General features: G+C 40.3%; 2 protein-coding genes across 2 annotated transcripts; both read right to left on the minus strand.

The window, feature by feature from the left end:
- Window positions 1–458: 458 nt before the first annotated feature.
- LOC117763393 (myosin heavy chain, fast skeletal muscle-like) lies at window positions 459–24,801 on the minus strand. The gene is made up of 41 exons (XM_034588476.1): window positions 24,681–24,801; window positions 24,104–24,114; window positions 10,593–10,803; window positions 10,370–10,513; window positions 10,125–10,281; window positions 10,008–10,035; window positions 9,819–9,930; window positions 9,631–9,723; window positions 9,479–9,542; window positions 9,299–9,397; window positions 9,108–9,211; window positions 8,842–8,980; window positions 8,605–8,723; window positions 7,825–7,974; window positions 7,561–7,731; window positions 7,166–7,466; window positions 6,971–7,035; window positions 6,802–6,889; window positions 6,563–6,680; window positions 6,353–6,476; window positions 5,930–6,066; window positions 5,587–5,842; window positions 5,251–5,493; window positions 4,992–5,168; window positions 4,766–4,911; window positions 4,571–4,661; window positions 4,085–4,474; window positions 3,841–3,967; window positions 3,635–3,753; window positions 3,357–3,553; window positions 2,997–3,180; window positions 2,749–2,914; window positions 2,471–2,595; window positions 2,039–2,347; window positions 1,732–1,935; window positions 1,508–1,633; window positions 1,253–1,423; window positions 1,042–1,146; window positions 846–941; window positions 605–736; window positions 459–479 (listed from the first exon to the last, which is right to left on the minus strand). The coding sequence occupies exons 3-41, from the start codon at window positions 10,797–10,799 to the stop codon at window positions 459–461; spliced, it is 5,805 nt and encodes a 1,934-aa protein (XP_034444367.1). The 5' UTR covers window positions 10,800–10,803; window positions 24,104–24,114; window positions 24,681–24,801.
- On the minus strand, window positions 13,600–24,728 carry LOC117763392 (myosin heavy chain, fast skeletal muscle-like). Its single transcript, XM_034588475.1, has 40 exons — window positions 24,681–24,728; window positions 23,893–24,114; window positions 23,670–23,813; window positions 23,426–23,582; window positions 23,309–23,336; window positions 23,120–23,231; window positions 22,932–23,024; window positions 22,780–22,843; window positions 22,600–22,698; window positions 22,410–22,513; window positions 22,166–22,304; window positions 21,929–22,047; window positions 21,140–21,289; window positions 20,876–21,046; window positions 20,481–20,781; window positions 20,286–20,350; window positions 20,113–20,200; window positions 19,875–19,992; window positions 19,664–19,787; window positions 19,241–19,377; window positions 18,898–19,153; window positions 18,562–18,804; window positions 18,303–18,479; window positions 18,077–18,222; window positions 17,882–17,972; window positions 17,393–17,782; window positions 17,149–17,275; window positions 16,943–17,061; window positions 16,665–16,861; window positions 16,304–16,487; window positions 16,056–16,221; window positions 15,778–15,902; window positions 15,346–15,654; window positions 15,039–15,242; window positions 14,812–14,937; window positions 14,558–14,728; window positions 14,370–14,474; window positions 14,175–14,270; window positions 13,942–14,073; window positions 13,600–13,693 (listed from the first exon to the last, which is right to left on the minus strand). Exons 2-40 carry the CDS (start codon window positions 24,097–24,099, stop codon window positions 13,673–13,675), a joined length of 5,805 nt encoding a protein of 1,934 aa, XP_034444366.1. The 5' UTR covers window positions 24,100–24,114; window positions 24,681–24,728; the 3' UTR covers window positions 13,600–13,672.
- Window positions 24,802–25,741: the final 940 nt, after the last annotated feature.

Consider the following 25,741-nt stretch of genomic DNA (forward strand, 5'->3'; position numbering starts at 1 on the left):
CGGGTAACAGAATCCGTAGCTACCGTGAGTTCAAACAGTTTCACTGCTAGCGAGGTAAAACCTGATAACACTGCGACATGCAGGCAAAAGTTGACTTGGAAAATTATTGGTGAGTAAATCTTGCTCATATGCATCTAAATAACTACAGCTTATTATGCCCATATTTTGTAAGTATTGGACAGTGAAAGAGGGACATTAAACGGGCTAAAAGAGCAGGGGAATGACTGAATAATAAAGGTAAAGAAAAACTACCTGAAAAACATTATCTTATCTGATGGAGATGGTAAAACCCAGGAAGAGACTTTAAAAGAGGGGACGGACAAATTGTTTCTCAGAAGAAACAGGCAGATGAAAATAAAATTAGAGACATCAATTTCAGAGCAATAAATACGATTTATTTTAACAGCATATTTCACCTCATATTATATGATTTGAAACAGGCGATCAGCCGATGAGCTTTATTCAGCTGCCTCTTTACCCTAAAACACACCAACAAACAAAAAGTATTGATCAGGTTCATTTCAAACACCTTTAACTTGCAGTGATTTTCTGCCACAATAATTTTCAATTTGTATTTGTTTACCATACAGAATTGTATATTTACCTTTCCAGAGTCACGGGTCTTGGCTCTCATCTTGTTGACCTGGGACTCTGCAATGTCAGCACGCTCCTCAGCCTCCTCCAGCTCATGCTGGACCTTCCTGCACTTGGACAGGTGGACATTGGCCTGCTCCTCCTGGAAGACAGTACAGGGCAAATGGTTAAATGACCAGCAGATATACTGCACATGAGATATGATGTCATATTGAGTTGTCATTGTTTAAAAATTAATGTTTTGCCCTTACCGCTTCCTCAGCATTCCTCTTGTACGCCTTCACCTTGAGCTGCAACTTGTCAACCAGATCCTGCAGCCTGGAAACGTTTTTCTTGTCCTCCTCAGTCTGTAGTTGAAAATACATAGATTTGCATGTTTTAAAGGGAAGTATATTATTACATTTGCTTGATTTGTACAATACACATTAAATGTCAAAGTGACTCTACCTGGTAGGTGAGCTCCTTCACTCTCCTCTCGTACTTGCGGACACCCTTAACAGCATCTGCTCCACGTCTCTGCTCAGCGTCAATCTCTGACTCAAGCTCGCGCACCTTTTGAAAAAAAGACAAATGCATGCACAGTTTAAGTTAAAAGTGTTTTGATGGTTTTTTTTTAAACTTTGTTTATATGTGTATAATTCTAACATGATTCTCTTACCCTAGACTCCAGTTTCTGGAGCTGCTTCTTGCCACCCTTCATGGCCAGGTTCTCAGCCTCATCCAGGCGGTGCTGCAGGTCCTTAACAGCAACCTCCAGGTTCTTCTTCATCCTCTCCAGGTGAGAGCTAGTATCCTGCTCCTTCTTCAGCTCCTCAGCCATCATCGCAGCCTGGAAAACACAGTATTTGATTTAGAAATGTCAAAAAAAACGGTAAGTAGAAAGTATTGATAATAAGTAAAAACCTAAGCGTACATCAGTGATGGCTTTCTTAGCCTTATCCTCTGCATTCCTTGCTTCCTGAACAGTGTCATCAACTTCACTCTGGACCTGAACCAGGTCAGTTTCAAGCTTCTTCTTGGTGTTCAGAAGGCTTGTGTTCTAAAGGATGAAAAAATTAATTGACTTGAGTAATCAACATTTCATGTTGTTTAACGTTTCATTGGTTTTATATATTGAAGTACTGTATATTTGTTCACCTGAGAGTGCAGAAGTCCAACACGCTCACTGGCATCCACCAGCTCCTGTTCAGCGACTTTGCGACCTCTCTCTGTCTGTTCCAGAGCAGCTCTAAGTTCCTCAATTTCAGCTACCATCAGACCGTTCCTGCGATCCACCATACAAGCTTGTTCCTTAAGGTCCTCCTGGGCTCTAACAGCATCATCAAGGTGCAGTTGAGCATCCTAGTGAAATGATAGCAGGAAAATATACGAATGAAACTCAAAATGTACTGTAGGTGCACTCACTATACTGTAGTTTGTACAACAGCAGTATGTCTGACAATACCTTCAGCTGTGACTGCACATTCCTCAGCTGCTTCTGGGACTCAGAAGCCTGGCGATTGGCATGGCTCAGCTGAATCTCCATCTCATTCAGGTCTCCCTCCATCTTCTTCTTGATTCTCAGGGCATCGTTCCTGCTCCTGACCTCAGAATCCAGAGTGCTCTGCATAGAGTCAGTCACCCTCTGGCTGTTTCTCTTGATCTGCTCCATCTCCTCATCTTTTTCTGCCAGCTTCCTGTCCACCTCACCCTTGATCTGGTTGAGCTCCAGCTGAACACGCAGGATCTTAGACTCTTCGTGTTCCAGAGTTCCCTGATGACATCATAGAGTAAGATTTGTGTCCTTACCATCAGGGCTTTTAGCCCAATATACTGCATTGTCCTAGATTTGTAATATTTTCACCTCAGAAAATCTCCCTGGATAAAACAAACATACCTCAGCCTCCTCAAGAGCTGTCTGGATCTCAGATTTCTCTGTCTCCACCTGCTTCTTGGACTTCTCCAGCTCATGGATGCTCTTGCCAGTCTCACCGATCTGTTCAGTCAGATCAGAGATCTCCTCTGCAGAAAGAAACATATTATATATCGTCAAGCCTTGAAATGTAAATTATGAACACTAACACAAAATGTGTTGAATGTAATCAAAGACAATCAGGTAGGAACTAAAACACAAAAATATTAATACATTATTCCCGTTGTCAGGTGGGAACTCACGTTGCAGGTTCTTGTTTTCACGCTTCATGGTCTCCAGCTGATCCAGAGATTCCTCATAAGAGTTCTTCATCTTGAACAGCTCAGTGCCGAGAGAACGAGCCTCCTTCAGAGATCCCTCAAGCTCTGACTGACCCTCCTCATACTTCTGCTTCCAGTCTGCCAACACCTAAATAACACAATTTATTGTGTTCAGATAGATATTCAGCAATACAAAGACAAGTAAAAAAACAGTTGTATGAATTGGCCACCTTGTCGAAGTTCCTCTGCTTCTTGTCCAGGTTAGCAGCCAGCCCATTAGCCCTCTCCACATCAATCATGAGGTCCTCCACCTCACTCTGCAGCCTCTGTTTGGTTTTCTCCAGAGAAGCACACTTGGAGTTCACAGCCTCAATCTGCTCCTCAGCCTCCTGAAGACGCTGAGCCAGCTTTTTCCTTTGAAACATTTGCAAATTTTCTCTCAATAAAAATTTCAATATCTTGTAACCTTTTACAGATATTCTTACATATATCAAATTAAATAAAGACACTAAAGTGATGTTGCACAGCTAAATGTACAAAATATATGCAAAGAGAAAATCTGGTAATTTAATTGTTTGAATGTTACTCACTTGGACTCCTCAAGCTCCTCAGTGCGCTGAATAGCATCAGTTTCATACTTGCTTCTCCACTGAGCCACCTCACTGTTGGCCTTGGACATTCCACGCTGCAGCTCAGCCTTGGCCTCCTGCTCCTCCTCAAACTGTTCCCTCAGCAGGTCACAGTCATGGCGGGCTGATTGCAGTCCATGGGCAAGAGCATTCTTGGCCTAGGATAAGAAATATGATTGAATGTGTAGAACATTTAAATCTTATTCAACGAGGCAAGGACACACTGAGAGTTTTCTTACCTTAACCTCCTCTTCAATCTGTCTCTTCAGCTCTTCAATCTGTTGTGTGTAGGCCTGTTTGCCTCTGGTCAGCTGGGAGACAAGAGCCTCTTTCTCTTCAATTTGACGGCCGAACTCACCTTGTGTGAAAATTAAGATCAAACATTAGTTTCTTTTCAGTTTCTGTTTGATCTGTCTTAAACTGAAGATCACTGTCATTTGCATACCATTTTCTGTCAGGAGACGGGCTTTCTGTGCACCCAAGTCATTCGTTTGACGAACATTTTCATCATTCTTGGTCTTCAGTTCACTAAATTGGTCCTCAAGAGTACGGCACATCTTTTCAAGATTTCCCTTGAGAAAAAAGGAACAGAAAAGAAACATTTTATTTTTAACACAATTATGCCATTTTTTTTTTTTTGTATGTATAAAAAATGCATTTAATACTCTACTATTTCATTTATTTTGTACCTTTGCTTTGGCAACAGCCTCCATGTTGCTGGAGAGGTCATCAATCTCCATTTTGTATTCACTCTTTTCCTTTTCAAGCTTCTGCTTGACACGCTGGAGGTTGTCGATCTGCTCTCCCAGCTCAGCAACGCTGTCAGCCTGCTTCTTGCGAAGAGCGGAAGCAGTGGCTTCATGCTGCAGAGTGGACTCCTCAAGGTCACGACGGAGCTTCTGGAACTCAGCTTCCCGCTTCTTGCTCATCTCAATCTGAGCAGCAGTGGCACCTCCAGCCTCCTCTAGCCTCTCACTGATCTCCTCAAGTTCCCTGGAGAGGTCAGCCCTCTGCTTCTCAACCTTGGCACGAGCAGCACGCTCAGCCTCAATCTCCTCCTCCAGTTCCTCAATACGGGCCTGTTTCAAGTATATGTTTTATTGTTTAATAAACATTCAATGTGAAACACAAAAACCTGAAAGCTTGTGTTGTATTTAAAGCAATATGTTGATTACCTGAAGCTCCTTGATCTTCTTCTGAAGCTGAGATCCCATAGACTGCTCATCCTCAATCTTGCTAAGGAGTTGGCTGATTTCAAAGTCTTTCCTGTGAGAGCGACAAAGTTCATAGTAAGAGTTCATTCATGCTATTGAACATGACTAGAAACATGATGGTAATTTGTAATAGGGAGGGAAACAAAGTTTGGATACTTTTTCCCTTTCTCCTCAGACTGCTGCTTGTCATTCTCAAGATCCATGACGGATTCCTGGGCCAGTTTCAGATCTCCCTCAAGCTTCCTCTTGGCTCTCTCAAGGTCCATACGCAGTTTCTTCTCTTGTTCCAGAGAACCCTCAAGCTGAACATTGAGACATTGAGATTGTGAATATTATGCTAAAGAATCTTGTTTTGTCAACCTAAGTGACTTTGTAAACTTACATCATCGACTTGCTGCTCAAGCTTTGTCTTGGCCTTGGACAGAGTGTTGACTTTGTCTTCCTCAGCCTGCAGGTCATCAAGAGTCTGTTGATGAGCCTCCTGAAGGGCTTTCTTCTCCTTGGTCAGCTTAGCAATGCTCTCATCTTGAGAGGCCATCTCCTCTGTCAGGTTCTTAACCTATTTTTGAAGGTAAAATGTTATTAAACACATAGTAACCATGAATTTACTTGATATGCTACACATTTTTTAATTTACAAACCTTGTTCTCAGTGGCATGTTTCTCCTTCTCCACCTTGGCCAATGTAAGCTCCAAATCGTCAATATCCTTCTTGAGCTCAGAACATTCATCTTCCAGCTTTCTCTTCTTAGCAGTAAGCTCAGCATTGATTTCCTCTTCATCCTCAAGTCTCTCAGTTGTTTCTTTGAGTTTGGCCTCCATCTGAATCTTGCTCTTGATAAGTCCCTCACATCTTTCCTCAGCATCTGACAGATTATCTCCTTCCTGTGTCATTGTATGAACACATCAAGTGTTAGCCCATCATTATTTCACCTACAAAACATGAACATTTGCAGGTACCGTCTGCGATTTACTTACGGATGTGACTTGGAGCTGCAGATCGTTCTTCTCTTGCAGAAGAGACACCATCTTCTCCTCTAGATCCTTCTTCTTGGCCAGGGCAGTAGCCAAGTCAGTTGTCATCTTATCATAGTTTTCCTTCATCTGAGACAGCTCCTTCTCAGTTTCAGCACTCTTCAGCAGAGGCTTGATCTTGTAGTAAACCTTCATCCATGGCCAGTGTTTGACATTCATGAATGAGCGCACGTTGTACTGGATGGTGTAGATGGCTTCCCTGTGAAGGAGAAATTGTTGTCATGAGAATTTTTGCTGATTTTTCACCCCATGTCTTTGTGTCCAGAATTTATTGTTTTCAACATACCTCCTCTCCGTCATCTTCACAAACTCCTTTCTCATGAGGTAAGCACGGCAGAGAGCCTGAGTCATTGTGACCAGAGATGCAAGCTTTTCATCTCTCATCTCCTCAAGGGTACCCAGCAGGCCAGCCTTGAAGAACACCTGAATAAACAGAAAATATAAATGAACTTTCAGGTATCCTAAATTGTTAAAGACTCGCAAGGCAAAGATGCTTCATAAATGTACACATAAGATACATGCTTTGAAACTATACCATTGATGAGTAATTTCTCCAGGTACATGGTCTAATTTTACACCAAATTACTTCAAACATTTAATAAACTTTGAGGTACAATGCTGATTATCAGACAAACAAACAAAATGAATAAGAAAAATCAACATCATTTGTAATTTTACCAACAATAAAAAAAGGAAACATGGTGCTTACCTTTGTGTGTCCAAATCTGTACTGGTCATGATCAACATCAATCGATCCGAGCAGCTTTTCTGAAGCCTTCTTGTTGTCAATGAACTGGCCCTCAGGAATGACACTGGCATTCAATACCTTGTACCTTTAATACAAAAGTTATTTGACTCTGTAAGTATTTTTCTAGTTTTTGACAACATTTTTAAATGTCAAAAATATATCCATTGGTACCTCTGCTTGAAGTCACCATATTGGATTCTGCTGGGGAAACCTTTTCTGCAGATTCTGATACCCTCCAGTACACCGTTACACCTCAGCTGGTGGATGACCAGGAAGTTCTCCATCAGTCCTATTTTATAAGAGATTTCAAAATTACTTTTGTGAATAGTTATACTCCTCATTGAACCAGCACTGAACTGAAACCATACTTACAAAAAAATAAGCCATTCCCCAAAGAGTTAAAATCTTACCTGGAACCTTTGTCTCATTGGGAATCAGACAGCGCACAAAGTGAGGATGAGTGCTCCTCAAGTTAGTCATCAGCTTGCCCAAGTTTTCCTGTAGATACAAAAGAGTTAGTTAGTTTGTGTGTAACATAATGTGTGATGTTATTTCTTGGTTTACAATGCCAAAGCTTACCCTAAACTGTGAAGACACAGTCTGCATAGAGCCACCCTTCTTCTTGCCTCCCTTCTTTCCTATCTCTGTTGATCATTTCAAGTAGAATTATTTTTGTGAGAAACTGAATACATACAGAGACAAATTGCTACATTTAATAAAGAGTAATAAAATATTAAAATATGTTTTAATTGACCAGTTAATTGTGTGTCATACCCTCAACAACAGGGGGATACAGGCCAGCCAGCAGTTTCACTGAGGACTTCTGGTACAGCTGCAGAACAGAGTCATTCAGTGGGTCCTTGTTCTTGTCCAGCCAGCCACCGATATTGTAGTCCACTGTACCAGCATAGTGCACCAGGGAGAAGTGGGCCTCAGCCTTGCCCTTTGCAGGTTTTGGCTTCTCAAATGCTTTGTTTTTGCCAAGATGCTGATCATAGAGCTTATTCTTGAAGGATGTGTCTGTAGCCTTAGGGAACATGCACTCCTCTTCAAGGATGGAGAAGATGCCCATGGGCTAGATGAAAGTGCAGAGAGATAAAGTATATCATGAAGTGACTGGTGTTTTTTAGGAGAATTACATACAATAGAATCACTAAATCGATGTTTACCCTTTCAATCAGCTCAATGCAGGCGGCCAAGTCCATACCGAAGTCAATGAACTCCCAGATAATACCCTCCTTCTTGTACTCCTCTTGCTCCAGGACGAACATGGTGTGGTTGAAGAACTGTTGCAGTTTCTCATTGGTGAAGTTGATGCACAGTTGCTCCAAGGTGTTGAACTGTGAGGGGACAAATAATCAGCCTGATTGCTCATAGACAACAGGAAAGGCTTTGTCATATTTTAATAATGAGTTGCAGTGTATGACGCTTACATCAAAGATTTCAAAGCCGGCAATATCCAGGACACCAATATAGTAGTTCCTCTGCTGCTTAGTGTCCAACATCTGGTTGATACGGATGACCATCCACAAGAACATCCTCTCATAGATGGACTTGGACAGGGCAGTCACTGAGTTACTCACCTGAAGAAGAATGAAAACATTTTTTTTTCTGCACTCTTCTCTATAGTTGTTTTGTAAAATGCTGTGCTACTGTATACCCTATATAGGTATAAAACTTGATTTTTGTGATTAATAGTCAATAAAAACATAACACACCCAGTACATCTCAATCTCTCCCTGTTTTCCGATGCACCAGGCGCATCCTGTGACAAATACATTCATTACAAACTCCTCCTTCTCACCCATAAATCCCTCCACGCCCTAGCCCCACTATATTTAACGCTCTCTCCTCCACCCATACACTCCGCTCAGAAGGCTGCAGTCCTCGAACTCCGGATTGCTCTCCATCCCCAACACTAAACTGCAGACTTTTGCAGACAGAGCTATCTGTGTCGCAGCCCCCACTCTCTGGAACTCTCTCCCTGCCGAAATCCGCAACGTTACATCTCTGGACAGCTTAAAAAAACTACTCAAACACCCCCTGTTCACTAAGGCCTTTGGCCTCAGTTAATGCTCCACCGTGCCATTAGTGCTGTTTATTTCTATCCTGTTTTGTACAAATTACTTATTTCTTTTTATATATATATGTGTGTGTCATTATAAGAAAAAGAAAATTCACTAGGATATTAGAAATGTATACTTTATGTTTACCTGAGGTACAGTCTGTCCCTTGGTGACAAACTCATTTCCGACCTTCACTCTGGGATAGCACAGAGCCTTCAGCATGTCAGCGGAGTTCAGACCCAACAGGTAAGCAACCTTGTCAGCATCTGAAAATGGTTTCATTATTTATTATGTAGTATTGTATATATGTGTGTTCATGACAGAACAAAACCAGTGTGATTGAGAACTTCTGTTGTTCACTTTGATATGATATCAAATAGTCACCTTCTGTGCCATCGGGTTCAGCCTGCTCCTCACGCTGCTTCTGCTTGAACTTCATGTTACCGTGGTGGATCACAGCACCAGTAAACTTGTAGATGCCCATCTTCTCCTCACCAGTGAAGCCCAGGATATCAATAGCATTCTGTGTTCAGAAGATTTCTTTTTTACAAAGTATCTCCACTTTGGAAAATACATTCATAAGATCACTTTAGATATCATACACATCAGATGTATGCAGTATGTTAAATATTAAAACCTCGATCACTCACATCAGTGGCTTCCAGCTCAACTTTGTCATCAATGCTGGCCACAGTGATCTGACCCATGCTGATCAAGGGGAAGTCGTAGGGGTTGGTTGTGATGAGTGACGCCTCTGAAGATTAAAAACGTAATGAAGATTAAATACAATTTTTCAACAAAAAACAATCAGCATATGTTTAAAATCATGCAATCTGTTTACCAACTAGCTCCGGCTTGTGGTTTGTCATCATCTGGTAGAAGATGTGGTAGCCTCTCTCAGCAGGAAGCTGGTATGTCACTCTTGACTTCTCCAGCAGATCTACAAATGTTGATCATCAGTCACAACCTGGTCAGTCCTGAATTTCAGTCATCTACACTTGCTATGATGATTTTTACTTACATGTCTCAATGTCAGCACTGGCCAGTTTGCCAGTTGTGCCGAAATGGATTCTGATGAATTTACCCTGTTTAGAAGATAGAAATTGTTGTAATCTCCCCACATAACCAATGTCTAACAAGAAATTTGTCTTGTAAAAATAACCCCATACTTACAAAGCGAGAAGAGTTGTCATTCCTCACAGTTTTGGCATTACCGTAGGCCTCCAGCAGGGGATTGGCTGCAATAATCTGATCCTCCAGTGACCCCTATGATCCAAGTTTCGAAATAAAATCAGAAAATAACCTTCTTTCTCGACATATACTCTACTTTACTTGGACTCAATGGTGTCATCATAACATACCTGATATTTTTTTACTTCCTTCTTCTTGTCTCCTCCTCCTGCCACTGCGATTGTGGCAAAGTACTGGATGACACGTTTCGTGTTCACAGTCTTTCCAGCACCAGATTCTCCACTAGGTATGAACACAGACTTATAAGAATTTGCTCAACATATTTGACTCTCAAAAAAAGTCAACAGATATGAACTTACGTGATCAAGACAGACTGGTTCTCCCTATCTGTGAACATACAAACCAAATGAATTAAACACATTTCTTTCAGTGAAACATCATTCTGTATACTCACAAATTCTACAATAAGGACATACCAGTGAGCATGTTCTGATAAGCGTTGTCAGAGACGGAGAAGATGTGGGGTGGAGCCTCCATACGCTTCTTGCCTCTATAGGCACTTACAACTTCAGAATCGTACACTGGGAGCCATTTGTAAGGGTTAACAGTGGCACAGAACAACCCAGAGTAGGTCTGAAAGTGAACATAGAGATAAACAGTTAACTCCATGTTTAATTTTTTGATTTCAATATAACTTATTGCACTTTAAAGAAAGTCTTACATAGATCATCCATGCTGCATAACGCTCTTTGAGGTTATACAGGACAGAGGCTTCATTGAGATGGGTCATCATGGCCATGTCCTCAATTTTGTCGTACTTGGGAGGGTTCATTGGAGAGACGTCATCTTCTTTAACTGTCCTCTCCTGCAACAGGACATTGGTTACAATTACAACTGAGAACACATACTTTACTTTCAGTTGAGTCTTACTTTATGATACAAACCTCCTCAGTGCCCAGGACTTTGAGGGTGACTTTGCCACCATCTCTCTTGATGATTGTTCCCTTCAAGTACAGCTCTTTGACATCAGCCACATAGCAGGCGGCCTTGGCATCAAAAGGTGCGTTTTGAGCCTCAATTCTCTCCCTCTCTGGCTTACGCAGGTAAATGGCAGCCTTGCCATAAATGGCCATCTCCGCGTCCGTACTCATGGTGACAGTTTACTTCTGTGAGGCAATAACAAATAAGAGTAATGTTATTTATCTGTGTGAAACCTACTATCTTCAGCTGATGTAACTGAACTGAATAAAAAACTGCATTGAACTGCTTAATTAACCTATCTATATTTAATCGATGTCTGTCCATCACCACAAGTGACTTGACCTGTGTTTAGTTAATATTGATCTGAATAACTATAACCTGTACAACTGTATGAACAAAAACTGGAAAACTTGAAGAAATCTTTTGCATGAAATAAGTTAAAAGTTCATTAAAAAAACGGTTGCCTTTACCTGACCCTCTCTCTTTCAAAATCGGTTATATTCCACAATCCTGTTGAAATCATAGAACATATTTTCAGTTAATGATGATAGTGTTAAAACTACATTTGTTAAACAACCACTGCTGATTAGTTAGTATTTTAAAGACATTGTCCATAAATATTTAAATGCTGTCAAACTGACAGAAGATATGTCTACCTCAAGCTGGAGTCTTCGGGGGGTCTGCTACCACACTGGTGTGTCCTGTTGGACGCTTTATATTTGAACTGGCTTTGCTTACACAGCTGAAGTTATATATGGGACTTGTGCCAAATAGGGTGTGGATAAGAGTTTCAGTGGACATATATTGAAACAGTCCTAAAACAGTTCTTGTGCATACATACCAGCCCATGACCCCAATTTCTTTATTTGTTTATTTAACATTTTTAGAAAATTTAACAATTTTGAAATCTTCTCTTGTCAATCCAAGGATTTTCTTTTTAGCACAACACATAAGAAATACATAGGGGCATAGGTGCACAAGATGCAGTGGTATCTTTAATCATATGAGTTACAGTTGTATCACATATTTTATTTATAGAAAGTATCCTGTTCCCTCTGATCATGTCCCAGTGGCTGCCTTGGATGTTATTACCACTGAGTCAACAGTGAATGTCACAGCCTGTAAGATCTGTTTTCCATTTACCCTCTTACGCACAAATGAAGGAGCAGATATTCTTTAATTTCAATCAATACAGCTTTCTTCACAGGCTCTCATTTCAATCAGGTTTACAAGCGTGACAACCTTGAGCATCTTTATGGGCTTCATATCTATTTTCTGCCTTTTTACGAGTTCCAGGTTCCAGCAGTCCTTTTGGTTGGAAGGAAGCCAAGTATTATTAAATGTCGATATCGTAGTTTGATCCTAATGTGTAATTGGTATATTTAAAAGCATAACTACAATGTGGATGCTTGTCAAACATTGATGGGAAAAAAAATCCCATCAATGTTTTATTGGTATATTAATGACAGTAACCACAAGCGAAATGTCTGTTTCTGCCTTTTTACAAGTTCAAGTTCTACCACTATAATAGTATATCAAATAAAAAGCTATAATCAACACACATTTGAGTAGCTCAAACTGCAGTAACTCAAGGTCACTTTTGGAATCTATATTTGCTGCAATGAATTGAAGTTGACAACAGCTGTTGCTGTTGCCCACAGGTGGTGGGCTTAGCATTCGGTAGTGCAGTCAGGTCAGACCAGGCTGTGATGCAGGATTATTCTCAGTAATTAGTAGAAGAAGACTTTTATTCTTTAATGGCAGCTTGAAATGAAACTACTATTTTAGATGATTTATAAACTTGAAGTTACAGCCAATTTTTATTCTGAAGAATGCAAAGTTTTGTGTTAAACAGGATTTTCTGAGTTTCAAGTTTTCTCATTCAAGTGTTAAAATTCCTTTCTCAGCAGGTATTAATCTTCCAGTTTATCATTTAAAACCATTAAAAGTTACCTACTTTTTCTGTCAAGTTTATAAAATTATATTGAGCAGGATAATTCCTTGGACAATCCAAATGAACTGTGTACTGACTTAAGGGTAAAACAATTTTTTTTATCCTTCATGCATTTAAACCATTTATTTTGAAGATGACCTACTGTAGAAGTATTTGGTTGGCATTAGATCAATTTTAAGGGCTTCATGTGTATTTTCTGCCTGTTTACAAGGTCAAGTTCCACCAGTCCAGAATGTTACTCCTTTGGTTGGAATTCAATTTAATTGGGAGTCCAATTAGAAGTAATTCATTATTAATCATTGTTATTATATTTTGATGGTATCTGTCATTTTCTTTGGACATATCGTCCTTTGTATTATTGTAATGATTCTATTCCAACAAGTCCAAAATATCTTCTCCTGATATGCCAAATAGAGCAGGAATGTAAAGTAATATTTTCAATGTATGATTCGAAAACTTAAACAGTAGAAGTTTGGTAATATAGTTTCCTTGAGCAGCTCAGTTTTGCCAAAAAAAGTATTTTGCTCGCTGCCAAGTTCACAGTTAAATGTATGTGCCCATGAAAGTACGTGAGTAAAACAGTATAGTAGATAATAATGCTACCCCACAGAAAAAGCATCATGAATTATTTGAAACTGTTTTTTTAGATCGGTCATGGCTAAATGCTCATACCATATAAAGACAGTAAAGATGAATTCACAGTATATTTTGACAGCTGTTGATTTCTTTCAGGGTTTATTCAAATCCCAATTGACACATTTGTTGCAGCATTTGTAAGATTCGGTAATATATAGACACAATTAAATAAATGCTAAATTGTTATTGATAGCCTAAACGTCAAAGGTTTAAGAAATGATAACATTGGATTCATATTTTTGGTCATTGGTGACTTCAAGACAGTACCCAGAAGGCAATTTATAGTGTATAAAGTGTAGAAGGTTGTCTAACTGTGTCACAAATCATCCATATCTCATTTGCTCTCACAACACACAATGACTTGTAAATAACACAGAGTAATTTAAGAAGAAGGTATTTTATTGTAGTATATTTCACATCATATTATATGACTGAAAACATCTCAATAGTCCTTTACTCAGCGACCTCCTTTCCCTGTAACAAAAGAAAAAGAAATACTGAGGTTACATATGTGCACAGAAACAACCTGCTTTGTGCAGATATAGAATTTTTGTCTGTTCTGGATTTTATGAATTACTGTGTTTACTCTAAAATTCAGCATAACCATAAATGTATAACCATAAATGTGTACCTTGCCAGAGCTTTGATCATGTTCCTTTCAAACACCTTTAACTTGCAATTTTAAAATTTGATTTGTTTACGACAAAGAATTGTATATTTACCTTTCCAGAGTCACGGGTCTTAGCTCTCAGCTTGTTGACCTGGGACTCTGCAATGTCAGCACGCTCCTCAGCCTCCTCCAGCTCATGCTGGACCTTCCTGCACTTGGACAGGTGGACATTGGCCTGCTCCTCCTGGATTACAATGCATAGTAAAATGTTCAAATGACCAGCAGATATACTGCACATGCAATATGATGTATCTCTCATAATTTTTAAATAAAGATTTTGCTTACCGCTTCCTCAGAATGTCTCTTGTACGCCTTCACCTTGAGCTGCAACTTGTCAACCAGATCCTGCAGCCTGGAAACGTTTTTCTTGTCCTCCTCAGTCTGTAGTTGAAAATACATAGATTATAGATTTAAATATAGATTGTTTACATGGCAAATGAGATTGATTTGTACACATTAAATGTAATAAAGTGACTATACCTGGTAGGTGAGCTCCTTCACTCTCCTCTCGTACTTGCGGACACCCTTAACAGCATCTACTCCACGTCTCTGCTCAGCCTCAATCTCTGACTCAAGCTCACGCACCTTCAGAAAAATGTTTAGAATACAAGTGTTTTGTATGTTTTCATACCCTTCATCATCCATATAACTATCTTTAATAATCTTACCCTAGACTCCAGTTTCTGGAGCTGCTTCTTGCCACCCTTCATGGCCAGGTTCTCAGCCTCATCCAGGCGGTGCTGCAGGTCCTTAACAGCAACCTCCAGGTTCTTTTTCATCCTCTCCAGGTGAGAGCTAGTATCCTGCTCCTTCTTCAGCTCCTCAGCCATCATTGCAGCCTGGAAAACACAATATTTGATTTAGAAATGTCAAAAAAACGGTAAGTAGAAAGTATTGATAATAAGTAAAAACTTAAGCGTACATCAGTGATGGCTTTCTTAGCCTTATCCTCTGCATTCCTTGCTTCCTGAACAGTGTCATCAACTTCACTCTGGACCTGAACCAGGTCAGACTCAAGCTTCTTCTTGGTGTTCAGAAGGCTTGTGTTCTAAAGGATGAAAAAATTAATTGACTTGAGTAATCAACATTTCATGTTGTTTAATTGGTTTTCATTGGTTTTATATATTGAAGTACTGTATATTTGTTCACCTGAGAGTGCAGAAGTCCAACACGCTCACTGGCATCCACCAGCTCCTGTTCAGCGACTTTGCGACCTCTCTCTGTCTGTTCCAGAGCAGCTCTAAGTTCCTCAATTTCAGCTACCATCAGACCGTTCCTGCGATCCACCATAGCAGCTTGTTCCTTAAGGTCCTCCTGGGCTCTAACAGCATCATCAAGGTGCAGTTGAGCATCCTAGTGAAATGATAGCAGGAAAATATATGAATGAAACTCAAAATGTACTGTAGGTGCACTCACTATACTGTAGTTTGTACAACAGCAGTATGTCTGACAATACCTTCAGCTGTGACTGCACATTCCTCAGCTGCTTCTGGGACTCAGAAGCCTGGCGATTGGCATGGCTCAGCTGAATCTCCATCTCATTCAGGTCTCCCTCCATCTTCTTCTTGATTCTCAGGGCATCGTTCCTGCTCCTGACCTCAGAATCCAGAGTGCTCTGCATAGAGTCAATCACCCTCTGGCTGTTTCTCTTGATCTGCTCCATCTCCTCATCCTTTTCTGCCAGCTTCCTGTCCACCTCACCCTTGATCTGGTTGAGCTCCAGCTGAACACGCAGGATCTTAGACTCTTCATGTTCCAGAGTTCCCTGATGACATCATAGAGTAAGATTTGTGTCCTTACCGTCAGGGCTTTTAGCCCAATATACTGCATTGTCCTAGATTTGTAAAATTTTCACCACAGAAAATCTCCCTGGATAAAACAAACATACCTCAGCCTCCTCAAGAGCTGTCTGGATCTCAGATTTCTCTGTCTCCACCTGCTTCTTGGACTTCTCCAGCTCATGGATGCTCTTGCCAGTCTCACCGATCTGTTCAGTCAGATCAGAGATCTCCTCTGCAGAAAGAAACATATTATATATCGTCAAACCTTGAAATGTAAATTATGAACACTAACACAAAATGTGTTGAATATAATCAAAGACAATCAGGTAGGAACTAAAACACAAAAATATGAATACATTATTCCCGTTGTCAGGTGGGAACTCACGTTGCAGGTTCTTGTTTTCACGCTTCATGGTCTCCAGGTGATCCAGAGATTCCTCGTAAGAGTTCTTCATCTTGAACAGCTCAGTGCCGAGAGAACGAGCCTCCTTCAGAGATCCCTCAAGCTCTGACTGACCCTCCTCATACTTCTGCTTCCAGTCTGCCAACACCTAAATAACACAATTTATTGTGTTCAGATAGATATTCAGCAATACAAAGACAAGTAAAAAAACAGTTGTATGAATTGGCCACCTTGTCGAAGTTCCTCTGCTTCTTGTCCAGGTTAGCAGCCAGCCCATTAGCCCTCTCCACATCAATCATGAGGTCCTCCACCTCACTCTGCAGCCTCTGTTTGGTTTTCTCCAGAGAAGCACACTTGGAGTTCACAGCCTCAATCTGCTCCTCAGCCTCCTGAAGACGCTGAGCCAGCTTTTTCCTTTGAAAACATTTGCAAATTCTCTCTCAATAAAAATGTCAATATCTTGTAACCTTTTACAGATATTCTTACATATATCAAATTAAATAAAGACACTAAAGTGATGTTGCACAGCTAAATGTACAACATATATGCAAAGAGAAAATCTGGTAATTTAATTGTTTGAATGTTACTCACTTGGACTCCTCAAGCTCCTCAGTGCGCTGAATAGCATCAGTTTCATACTTGCTTCTCCACTGAGCCACCTCACTGTTGGCCTTGGACATTCCACGCTGCAGCTCAGCCTTGGCCTCCTGCTCCTCCTCAAACTGTTCCCTCAGCAGGTCACAGTCATGGCGGGCTGATTGCAGTCCATGGGCAAGAGCATTCTTGGCCTAGGATAAGAAATATGATTGAATGTGTAGAACTTTTAAATCCAATTCAACGAGGCAAGGACACACTGAGAGTTTTCGTACCTTAACCTCCTCTTCAATCTGTCTCTTCAGCTCTTCAATCTGTTGTGTGTAGGCCTGTTTGCCTCTGGTCAGCTGGGAGACAAGAGCCTCTTTCTCTTCAATTTGACGGCTGAACTCACCTTGTGAGAAAATTAAGATCGAACATTAGTTTCTTTTCAGTTTCTGTTTGATCTGTCTTAAACTGAAGATCACTGTCATTTGCATACCATTTTCTGTCAGGAGACGGGCTTTCTGTCCACCCAAGTCATTCGCTTGACGAACATTTTCATCATTCTTGGTCTTCAGTTCACTAAATTGGTCCTCAAGAGTACGGCACATCTTTTCAAGATTTCCCTTGAGAAAAAAGGAACAGAAAAGAAACATTTTATTTTTAACACAATTATGCCATTTATTGTTTTTTTAATGTATAAAAAATGCATTTAATACTCTACTATTTCATTTATTTTGTACCTTTGCTTTGGCAACAGCCTCCATGTTGCTGGAGAGGTCATCAATCTCCATTTTGTATTCACTCTTTTCCTTTTCAAGCTTCTGCTTGACACGCTGGAGGTTGTCGATCTGCTCTCCCAGCTCAGCAACGCTGTCAGCCTGCTTCTTGCGAAGAGCGGAAGCAGTGGCTTCATGCTGCAGAGTGGACTCCTCAAGGTCACGACGGAGCTTCTGGAACTCAGCTTCCCGCTTCTTGCTCATCTCAATCTGAGCAGCAGTGGCACCTCCAGCCTCCTCTAGCCTCTCACTGATCTCCTCAAGTTCCCTGGAGAGGTCAGCCCTCTGCTTCTCAACCTTGGCACGAGCAGCACGCTCAGCCTCAATCTCCTCCTCCAGTTCCTCAATACGGGCCTGTTTCAAGTATACGTTTTATTGTTTAATAAACATTCAATGTGAAACACAAAAACCTGAAAGCTTGTTGTGTTGTATTTAAAGCAATATGTTGATTACCTGAAGCTCCTTGATCTTCTTCTGAAGCTGAGATCCCAGAGACTGCTCATCCTCAATCTTGCTAAGGAGTTGGCTGATTTCAAAGTCTTTCCTGTGAGAGCGACAAAGTTCATAGTAAGAGTTCATTCATGCTATTGAACATGACTAGAAACATGATGGTAATTTGTAATAGGGAGTGAAACAAAGTTTGGATACTTTTTCCCTTTCTCATCAGACTGCTGCTTGTCATTCTCAAGATCCATGACGGATTCCTGGGCCAGTTTCAGATCTCCCTCGAGCTTCCTCTTGGCTCTCTCAAGGTCCATACGCAGTTTCTTCTCTTGTTCCAGAGAACCCTCAAGCTGAACATTGAGACATTGAGATTGTGAATATTATGCTAAAGAATCTTGTTTTGTCAACCTAAGTGACTTTGTAAACTTACATCATCGACTTGCTGCTCAAGCTTTGTCTTGGCCTTGGTCAGAGTGTTGACTTTGTCTTCCTCAGCCTGCAGGTCATCAAGAGTCTGTTGATGAGCCTCCTGAAGGGCTTTCTTCTCCTTGGTCAACTTAGCAATGCTCTCATCTTGAGAGGCCATCTCCTCTGTCAGGTTCTTAACCTATGTTTGCAAGTAAAATGTTATTAAACACATAGTAACCATTAATTTACTTGATATGCTACACATTTTTTAATTTACAAACCTTGTTCTCAGTGGCATGTTTCTCCTTCTCCACCTTGGCCAATGTAAGCTCCAAATCGTCAATATCCTTCTTGAGCTCAGAACATTCATCTTCCAGCTTTCTCTTCTTAGCAGTAAGCTCAGCATTGATTTCCTCTTCATCCTCAAGTCTCTCAGTTGTTTCTTTGAGTTTGGCCTCCATCTGAATCTTGCTCTTGATAAGTCCCTCACATCTTTCCTCAGCATCTGACAGATTATCTCCTTCCTGTGTCATTGTATGAACACATCAAGTGTTAGCCCATCATTATTTCACCTACAAAACATGAACATTTGCAGGTACCGTCTGCGATTTACTTACGGATGTGACTTGGAGCTGCAGATCGTTCTTCTCTTGCAGAAGAGACACCATCTTCTCCTCTAGATCCTTCTTCTTGGCCAGGGCAGTAGCCAAGTCAGTTGTCATCTTATCATAGTTTTCCTTCATCTGAGACAGCTCCTTCTCAGTTTCAGCACTCTTCAGCAGAGGCTTGATCTTGTAGTAAACCTTCATCCATGGCCAGTGTTTGACATTCATGAATGAGCGCACGTTGTACTGGATGGTGTAGATGGCTTCCCTGTGAAGGAGAAATTGTTGTCATGAGAATTTTTGCTGATTTTTCACCCCATGACTTTGTGTCCAGAATTTATTGTTTTCAACATGCCTCCTCTCTGTCATCTTCACAAACTCCTTTCTCATGACGTAAGCACGGCAGAGAGCCTGAGTCATTGTGACCAGATTTGCAAGCTTTTCATCTCTCATCTCCTCAAGGGTACCCAGCAGACCAGCCTTGAAGAACACCTGAATAAACAGAAAATATAAATGAACTTTCAGGTATCCTAAATTGTTAAAGACTCGCAAGGCAAAGATGCTTCATAAATGTACACATAAGATACATGCTTTAAAAATATACAATTTATAAGTAATTTCTCCAGGTACATGGTCTAATTTTGTTCCAAATTACTTCAAACATTTAATAAACTTTGAGGTACAATGCTGATTATCAGACAAACAAACAAAATGAATAAGAAAAATCAACTTCATTTGTAATTTTACCAACAATAAAAAAAGGAAACATGGTGCTTACCTTTGTGTGTCCAAATCTGTACTGGTCATGATCAACATCAATCGATCCAAGTAGCTTTTCTGAAGCCTTCTTGTTGTCAATGAACTGGCCCTCAGGAATGACACTGGCATTCAATACCTTGTACCTTTAATACAAAAGTTATTTGACTCTGTAAGCATTTTTTGTAGTTTGTGACAACATTTTTAAATGTCAAAAATATATCCATTGGTACCTCTGCTTGAAGTCACCATATTGGATTCTGCTGGGGAAACCTTTTCTGCAGATTCTGATACCCTCCAGCACACCGTTACACCTCAGCTGGTGGATGACCAGGAAGTTCTCCATCAGTCCTATTTTATAAGAGATTTCATAATTACTTTTGTGAATAGTTATACTCCTCATTGAACCAGCACTGAACTGAAACCATACCAACAAAAAAAAAGCCATTCCCCAAAGAGTTAAAATCTTACCTGGAACCTTTGTCTCATTGGGAATCAGACAGCGCACAAAGTGAGGATGAGTGCTCCTCAAGTTAGTCATCAGCTTGCCCAAGTTTTCCTGTAGATACAAAAGAGTTAGTTAGTTAGTTTGTGTGTAACATAATGTGTGATGTTATTTCTTGGTTTACAATGCCAAAGCTTACCCTAAACTGTGAAGACACAGTCTGCATAGAGCCACCCTTCTTCTTGCCTCCCTTCTTTCCTATCTCTGTTGATCATTTCAAGTAGAATTGTTTTTGTGAGAAACTGAATACATACAGAGACAAATTGCTACATTTAATAAAGAGTAATACAATATTAAAATATGTTTTAATTGACCAGTTAATTGTGTATCATACCCTCAACAACAGGGGGATACAGGCCAACCAGCAGTTTCACTGAGGACTTCTGGTACAGCTGCACAACAGAGTCATTCAGTGGGTCCTTGTTCTTGTCCAGCCAGCCACCGATATTGTAGTCCACTGTACCAGCATAGTGCACCAGGGAGAAGTGGGCCTCAGCCTTGCCCTTTGCAGGTTTTGGCTTCTCAAATGCTTTGTTTTTGCCAAGATGCTGATCATAGAGCTTATTCTTGAAGGATGTGTCTGTAGCCTTAGGGAACATGCACTCCTCTTCAAGGATGGAGAAGATGCCCATGGGCTAGATGAAAGTGCAGAGAGATAAAGTATATCATGAAGTGACTGGTGTTTTTTAGGAGAATTACATACAATAGAATCACTAAATCGATGTTTACCCTTTCAATCAGCTCAATGCAGGCGGCCAAGTCCATACCGAAGTCAATGAACTCCCAGATAATACCCTCCTTCTTGTACTCCTCTTGCTCCAGGACGAACATGGTGTGGTTGAAGAACTGTTGCAGTTTCTCATTGGTGAAGTTGATGCACAGTTGCTCCAAGGTGTTGAACTGTGAGGGGACAAATAATCAGCCTGATTGCTCATAGACAACAGGAAAGGCTTTGTCATATTTTAATAATGAGTTGCAGTGTATGACGCTTACATCAAAGATTTCAAAGCCGGCAATATCCAGGACACCAATATAGTAGTTCCTCTGCTGCTTAGTGTCCAACATCTGGTTGATACGGATGACCATCCACAAGAACATCTTCTCATAGATGGACTTGGACAGGGCAGTCACTGAGTTACTCACCTGAAGAAGAATGAAAACATTTTTTTTTCTGCACTCTTCTCTATAGTTGTTTTGTAAAATGCTGTGCTACTGTATACCCTATATAGGTATAAAACTTGATTTTTGTGATTAATAGTCAATAAAAACATAACACACCCAGTACATCTCAATCTCTCCCTGTTTTCCGATGCACCAGGCGCATCCTGTGACCAGTGGTAAATACATTCATTACAAACTCCTCCTTCTCACCCATAAATCCCTCCACGCCCTAGCCCCACTATATTTAACGCTCTCTCCTCCACCCATACACTCCGCTCAGAAGGCTGCGGTCCTCGAACTCCGGATTGCTCTCCATCCCCAACACTAAACTGCAGACTTTTGCAGACAGAGCTATCTGTGTCGCAGCCCCCACCCTCTGGAACTCTCTCCCTGCCGAAATCCGCAACGTTACATCGCTGGACAGCTTAAAAAAACTACTCAAACACCCCCTGTTCACTAAGGCCTTTGGCCTCAGTTAATGCTCCACCGTGCCATTAGTGCTGTTTATTTCTATCCTGTTTTGTGCTAATTACTTTTTCTTTATATATATATATATAGATGTGCCATTATAAAAAAAATAGATATTCACTAGGATATTAGAAATGTATACTTTATGTTTACCTGAGGTACAGTCTGTCCCTTGGTGACAAACTCATTTCCGACCTTCACTCTGGGATAGCACAGAGCCTTCAGCATCTCAGCGGAGTTCAGACCCAACAGGTAAGCAACCTTGTCAGCATCTGAAAATGGTTTCATTATTTATTATGTAGTATTGTATATATGTGTGTTCATGACAGAACAAAACCAGTGTGATTGAGAACTTCTGTTGTTCACTTTGATATGATATCAAATAGTCACCTTCTGTGCCATCGGGTTCAGCCTGCTCCTCACGCTGCTTCTGCTTGAACTTCATGTTACCGTGGTGGATCACAGCACCAGTAAACTTGTAGATGCCTATCTTCTCCTCAGCAGTGAAGCCCAGGATATCAATAGCATTCTGTGTTCAGAAGATTAATTTTTTACAAAGTATTTCCACTTTGGAAATATATCATACACATCAGATGTATGCAATATGTTAAATATTAAAACCTCGATCACTCACATCAGTGGCTTCCAGCTCAACTTTGTCATCAATGCTGGCCACAGTGATCTGACCCATGCTGATCAAGGGGAAGTCGTAGGGGTTGGTTGTGATGAGTGACGCCTCTGAAGATTAAAAACGTAATGAAGATTAAATACAGATTTTCACAAAAAACAATCAGCATATGTTTAAAATCATGCAATCTGTTTACCAACTAGCTCCGGCTTGTGGTTTGTCATCATCTGGTAGAAGATGTGGTAGCCTCTCTCAGCAGGAAGCTGGTATGTCACTCTTGACTTCTCCAGCAGATCTACAAATGTTGATCATCAGTCACAACCTGGTCAGTCCTGAATTTCAGTCATCTACACTTGCTATGAGGATTTTTACTTACATGTCTCAATGTCAGCACTGGCCAGTTTGCCAGTTGTGCCGAAATGGATTCTGATGAATTTACCCTGTTTAGAAGATAGAAATTGTTGTAATCTCCCCACATAACCAATGTCTAACAATACATTTGTCTTGTAAAAATAACCCCATACTTACAAAGCGAGAAGAGTTGTCATTCCTCACAGTTTTGGCATTACCGTAGGCCTCCAGCAGGGGATTGGCTGCAATAATCTGATCCTCCAGTGACCCCTATGATCCAAGTTTTGAAATAAAATCACAAAATAACCTTCTTTCTCGACATATACTCTACTTTACTTGGACTCAATGGTGTCATCATAGCATACCTGATATTTTTTTACTTCCTTCTTCTTGTCTGCTCCTCCTGCCACTGCGATTGTGGCAAAGTACTGGATGACACGTTTCGTGTTCACAGTCTTTCCAGCACCAGATTCTCCACTGGGTATGAACACAGACTTATAAGAATTTGCTCAACATATTTGACTCTCAAAAAAAGTCAACAGATATGAACTTACGTGATCAAGACAGACTGGTTCTCCCTATCTGTGAACATAGAAACCAAATGAATTAAACACATTTCTTTCAGTGAAACATCATTCTGTATACTCACAAATTCTACAATAAGGACATACCAGTGAGCATGTTCTGATAAGCGTTGTCAGAGACGGAGAAGATGTGGGGTGGAGCCTCCATACGCTTCTTGCCTCTATAGGCATTTACAACTTCAGAATCGTACACTGGGAGCCATTTGTAAGGGTTAACAGTGGCACAGAACAACCCAGAGTAGGTCTGAAAGTGAACATAGAGATAAACAGTTAACTCCTTGTTTAGTTTTTGATTTCAATATAACTTATTGCACTTTTAAGATAGTCTTACGTAGATCATCCATGCTGCATAACGCTCTTTGAGGTTATACAGGACAGAGGCTTCATTGAGATGGGTCATCATGGCCATGTCCTCAATTTTGTCGTACTTGGGAGGGTTCATTGGAGAGACGTCATCTTCTTTAACTGTCTTCTCCTGCAACAGGACATTGGTTACAATTACAACTGAGAACACATACTTTACTTTCAGTTGAGTCTTACTTTATGATACAAACCTCCTGAGTGTCCAAGACTTTGACGGTGACTTTGGCACCATCTTTCTTGATGATTGTTCCCTTCAAGTACAGCTCTTTGACATCAGCCACATAGCAGGCGGCCTTGGCATCAAAAGGTGCGGTTTGAGCCTCAAGTCTCTCCCTCTCTGGCTTACGCAGGTAAATAGCAGCCTTGCCATAAATGGCCATTTCTGCGTCCGTACTCATGGTGGCGGCTTATGTCTGTGTAGAATGTCAAAAAACAAAAATCTTAAACTGATGCCTGACTCTTAATGTGATTTAACACTGACTAAGTGCATCCATACTCATTGAAGATTGTACTTTCATCATTACAAATGGCCTTGGCAGCCTCTCTGTTAGAGCTGCTACCTTAAGTTCATGTAACTGACCAAAAAACTGAGTTAAACTATTTAATTTACTTCAGGACCTGCAAGTGAACATAGGCAACTGGACTTGCTTGAGGTTCTTGAAGGGTTAGTTTCACCTCTCACCAACATTCTTATTAAGTTTAGAAATGAAGAAGCCTCTTGAATGAGAGGTGAAACTTCTTCAAACAACTCAAGCATGTCCAGTTGCCTATGGACACTTGTGTGCGACTTTTGAAGATACCATGACTGAGAGTCTTCACAGACACTTAATAACATATCTCTATTTGATTTTGTCCATTACAAGTGACATGACTTGAAGTAGTTGTGATTAGAGTCAAACTAATCCTAGTTTTGACAAAACTATACAGTTAAATTCAATGTTTCAGACAAAATGGACAACAATAAAAAAGTGGTTCATACCTGACCCTTTCTATGTCAAACGTCTTTTATATTTCACAATCCTGTGGAAATCATAAAACATATTTTTAGTCTTCTATGAAAGTTCATGAATGTTTATCTAAGATTTGTTGATATTGTTGTTTGACTAGTATCAAAGAAATTTCTCATATCTTTATAATATACAATAAATGCTCTAAAGCAGATTGACGATAAACCTACCTCAAGCAGGAGTCTTCAGGGGTCCTCTACCACACACTGCTAGGTTTGATTCCACTCCTTATATTGGTTTCATATTGCGAATGATGCCAAAGTTATAAGGGGGAGATTTCCAAATGTGGTGTTAATAACAGGTACAGCTGTAGTCCTAATTAATACATCTAATATTTTATATGTCAGGGAGGCCAATTCATCTTTTATGAGGCATCTACAGCTTGCCCATATCAGTGTTGCTGCCTTGGCCATGAGTTACATTGTATCAACATTAAAATGCCCTTCAGTACCATTTGTCAGTTGTCATACAGATATGCTTTGGTTTTAATATGCACATGGGCTTCATAGTGGCTTGTTTTTCAGTCATGCTTGACGCTACACTACAAATAATGAAACTTTCAATTAATCTCCAATGAACATTTTGATGTATTTGTGTTTTTTTCATCACTCCTCTTATACATCCTGGTTTACAACAGCTGTTGTTGTCCTCTGCGAATTAATACACAATGTTTTGTGCTCACTCAAGCTTTTTATATTTGATTTGTTAAAGTGAAAAAAGGTTTGATTCAGAAGTCCATCATAGTCATTGGCATCAGCAGCTGTTCAAACATGTTGCACCCCGTACCAGACTATTTGTGTGTGACTTTAATTTAATTTGATTCCCTTTAAACGGGTTATGGACAAAATAGTGTATTTTCCTTATTATAGTTGGATTTTAGTGGAATGTTTTTTTCAGACTCAACAAGTAATGACCTAAAAACACATATACCTTATAGTAACAACTTTTCAATTCATCTTTTAATGATTTATTATTTGGAAAATTTGTTGAAGTTGAAATAAATACCTATTTTTTGTCATTGTGGATTAAATAT

Source organism: Hippoglossus hippoglossus, chromosome 6 (assembly GCF_009819705.1).
Source record: "Hippoglossus hippoglossus isolate fHipHip1 chromosome 6, fHipHip1.pri, whole genome shotgun sequence".
Lineage (NCBI taxonomy): Eukaryota > Metazoa > Chordata > Actinopteri > Pleuronectiformes > Pleuronectidae > Hippoglossus > Hippoglossus hippoglossus.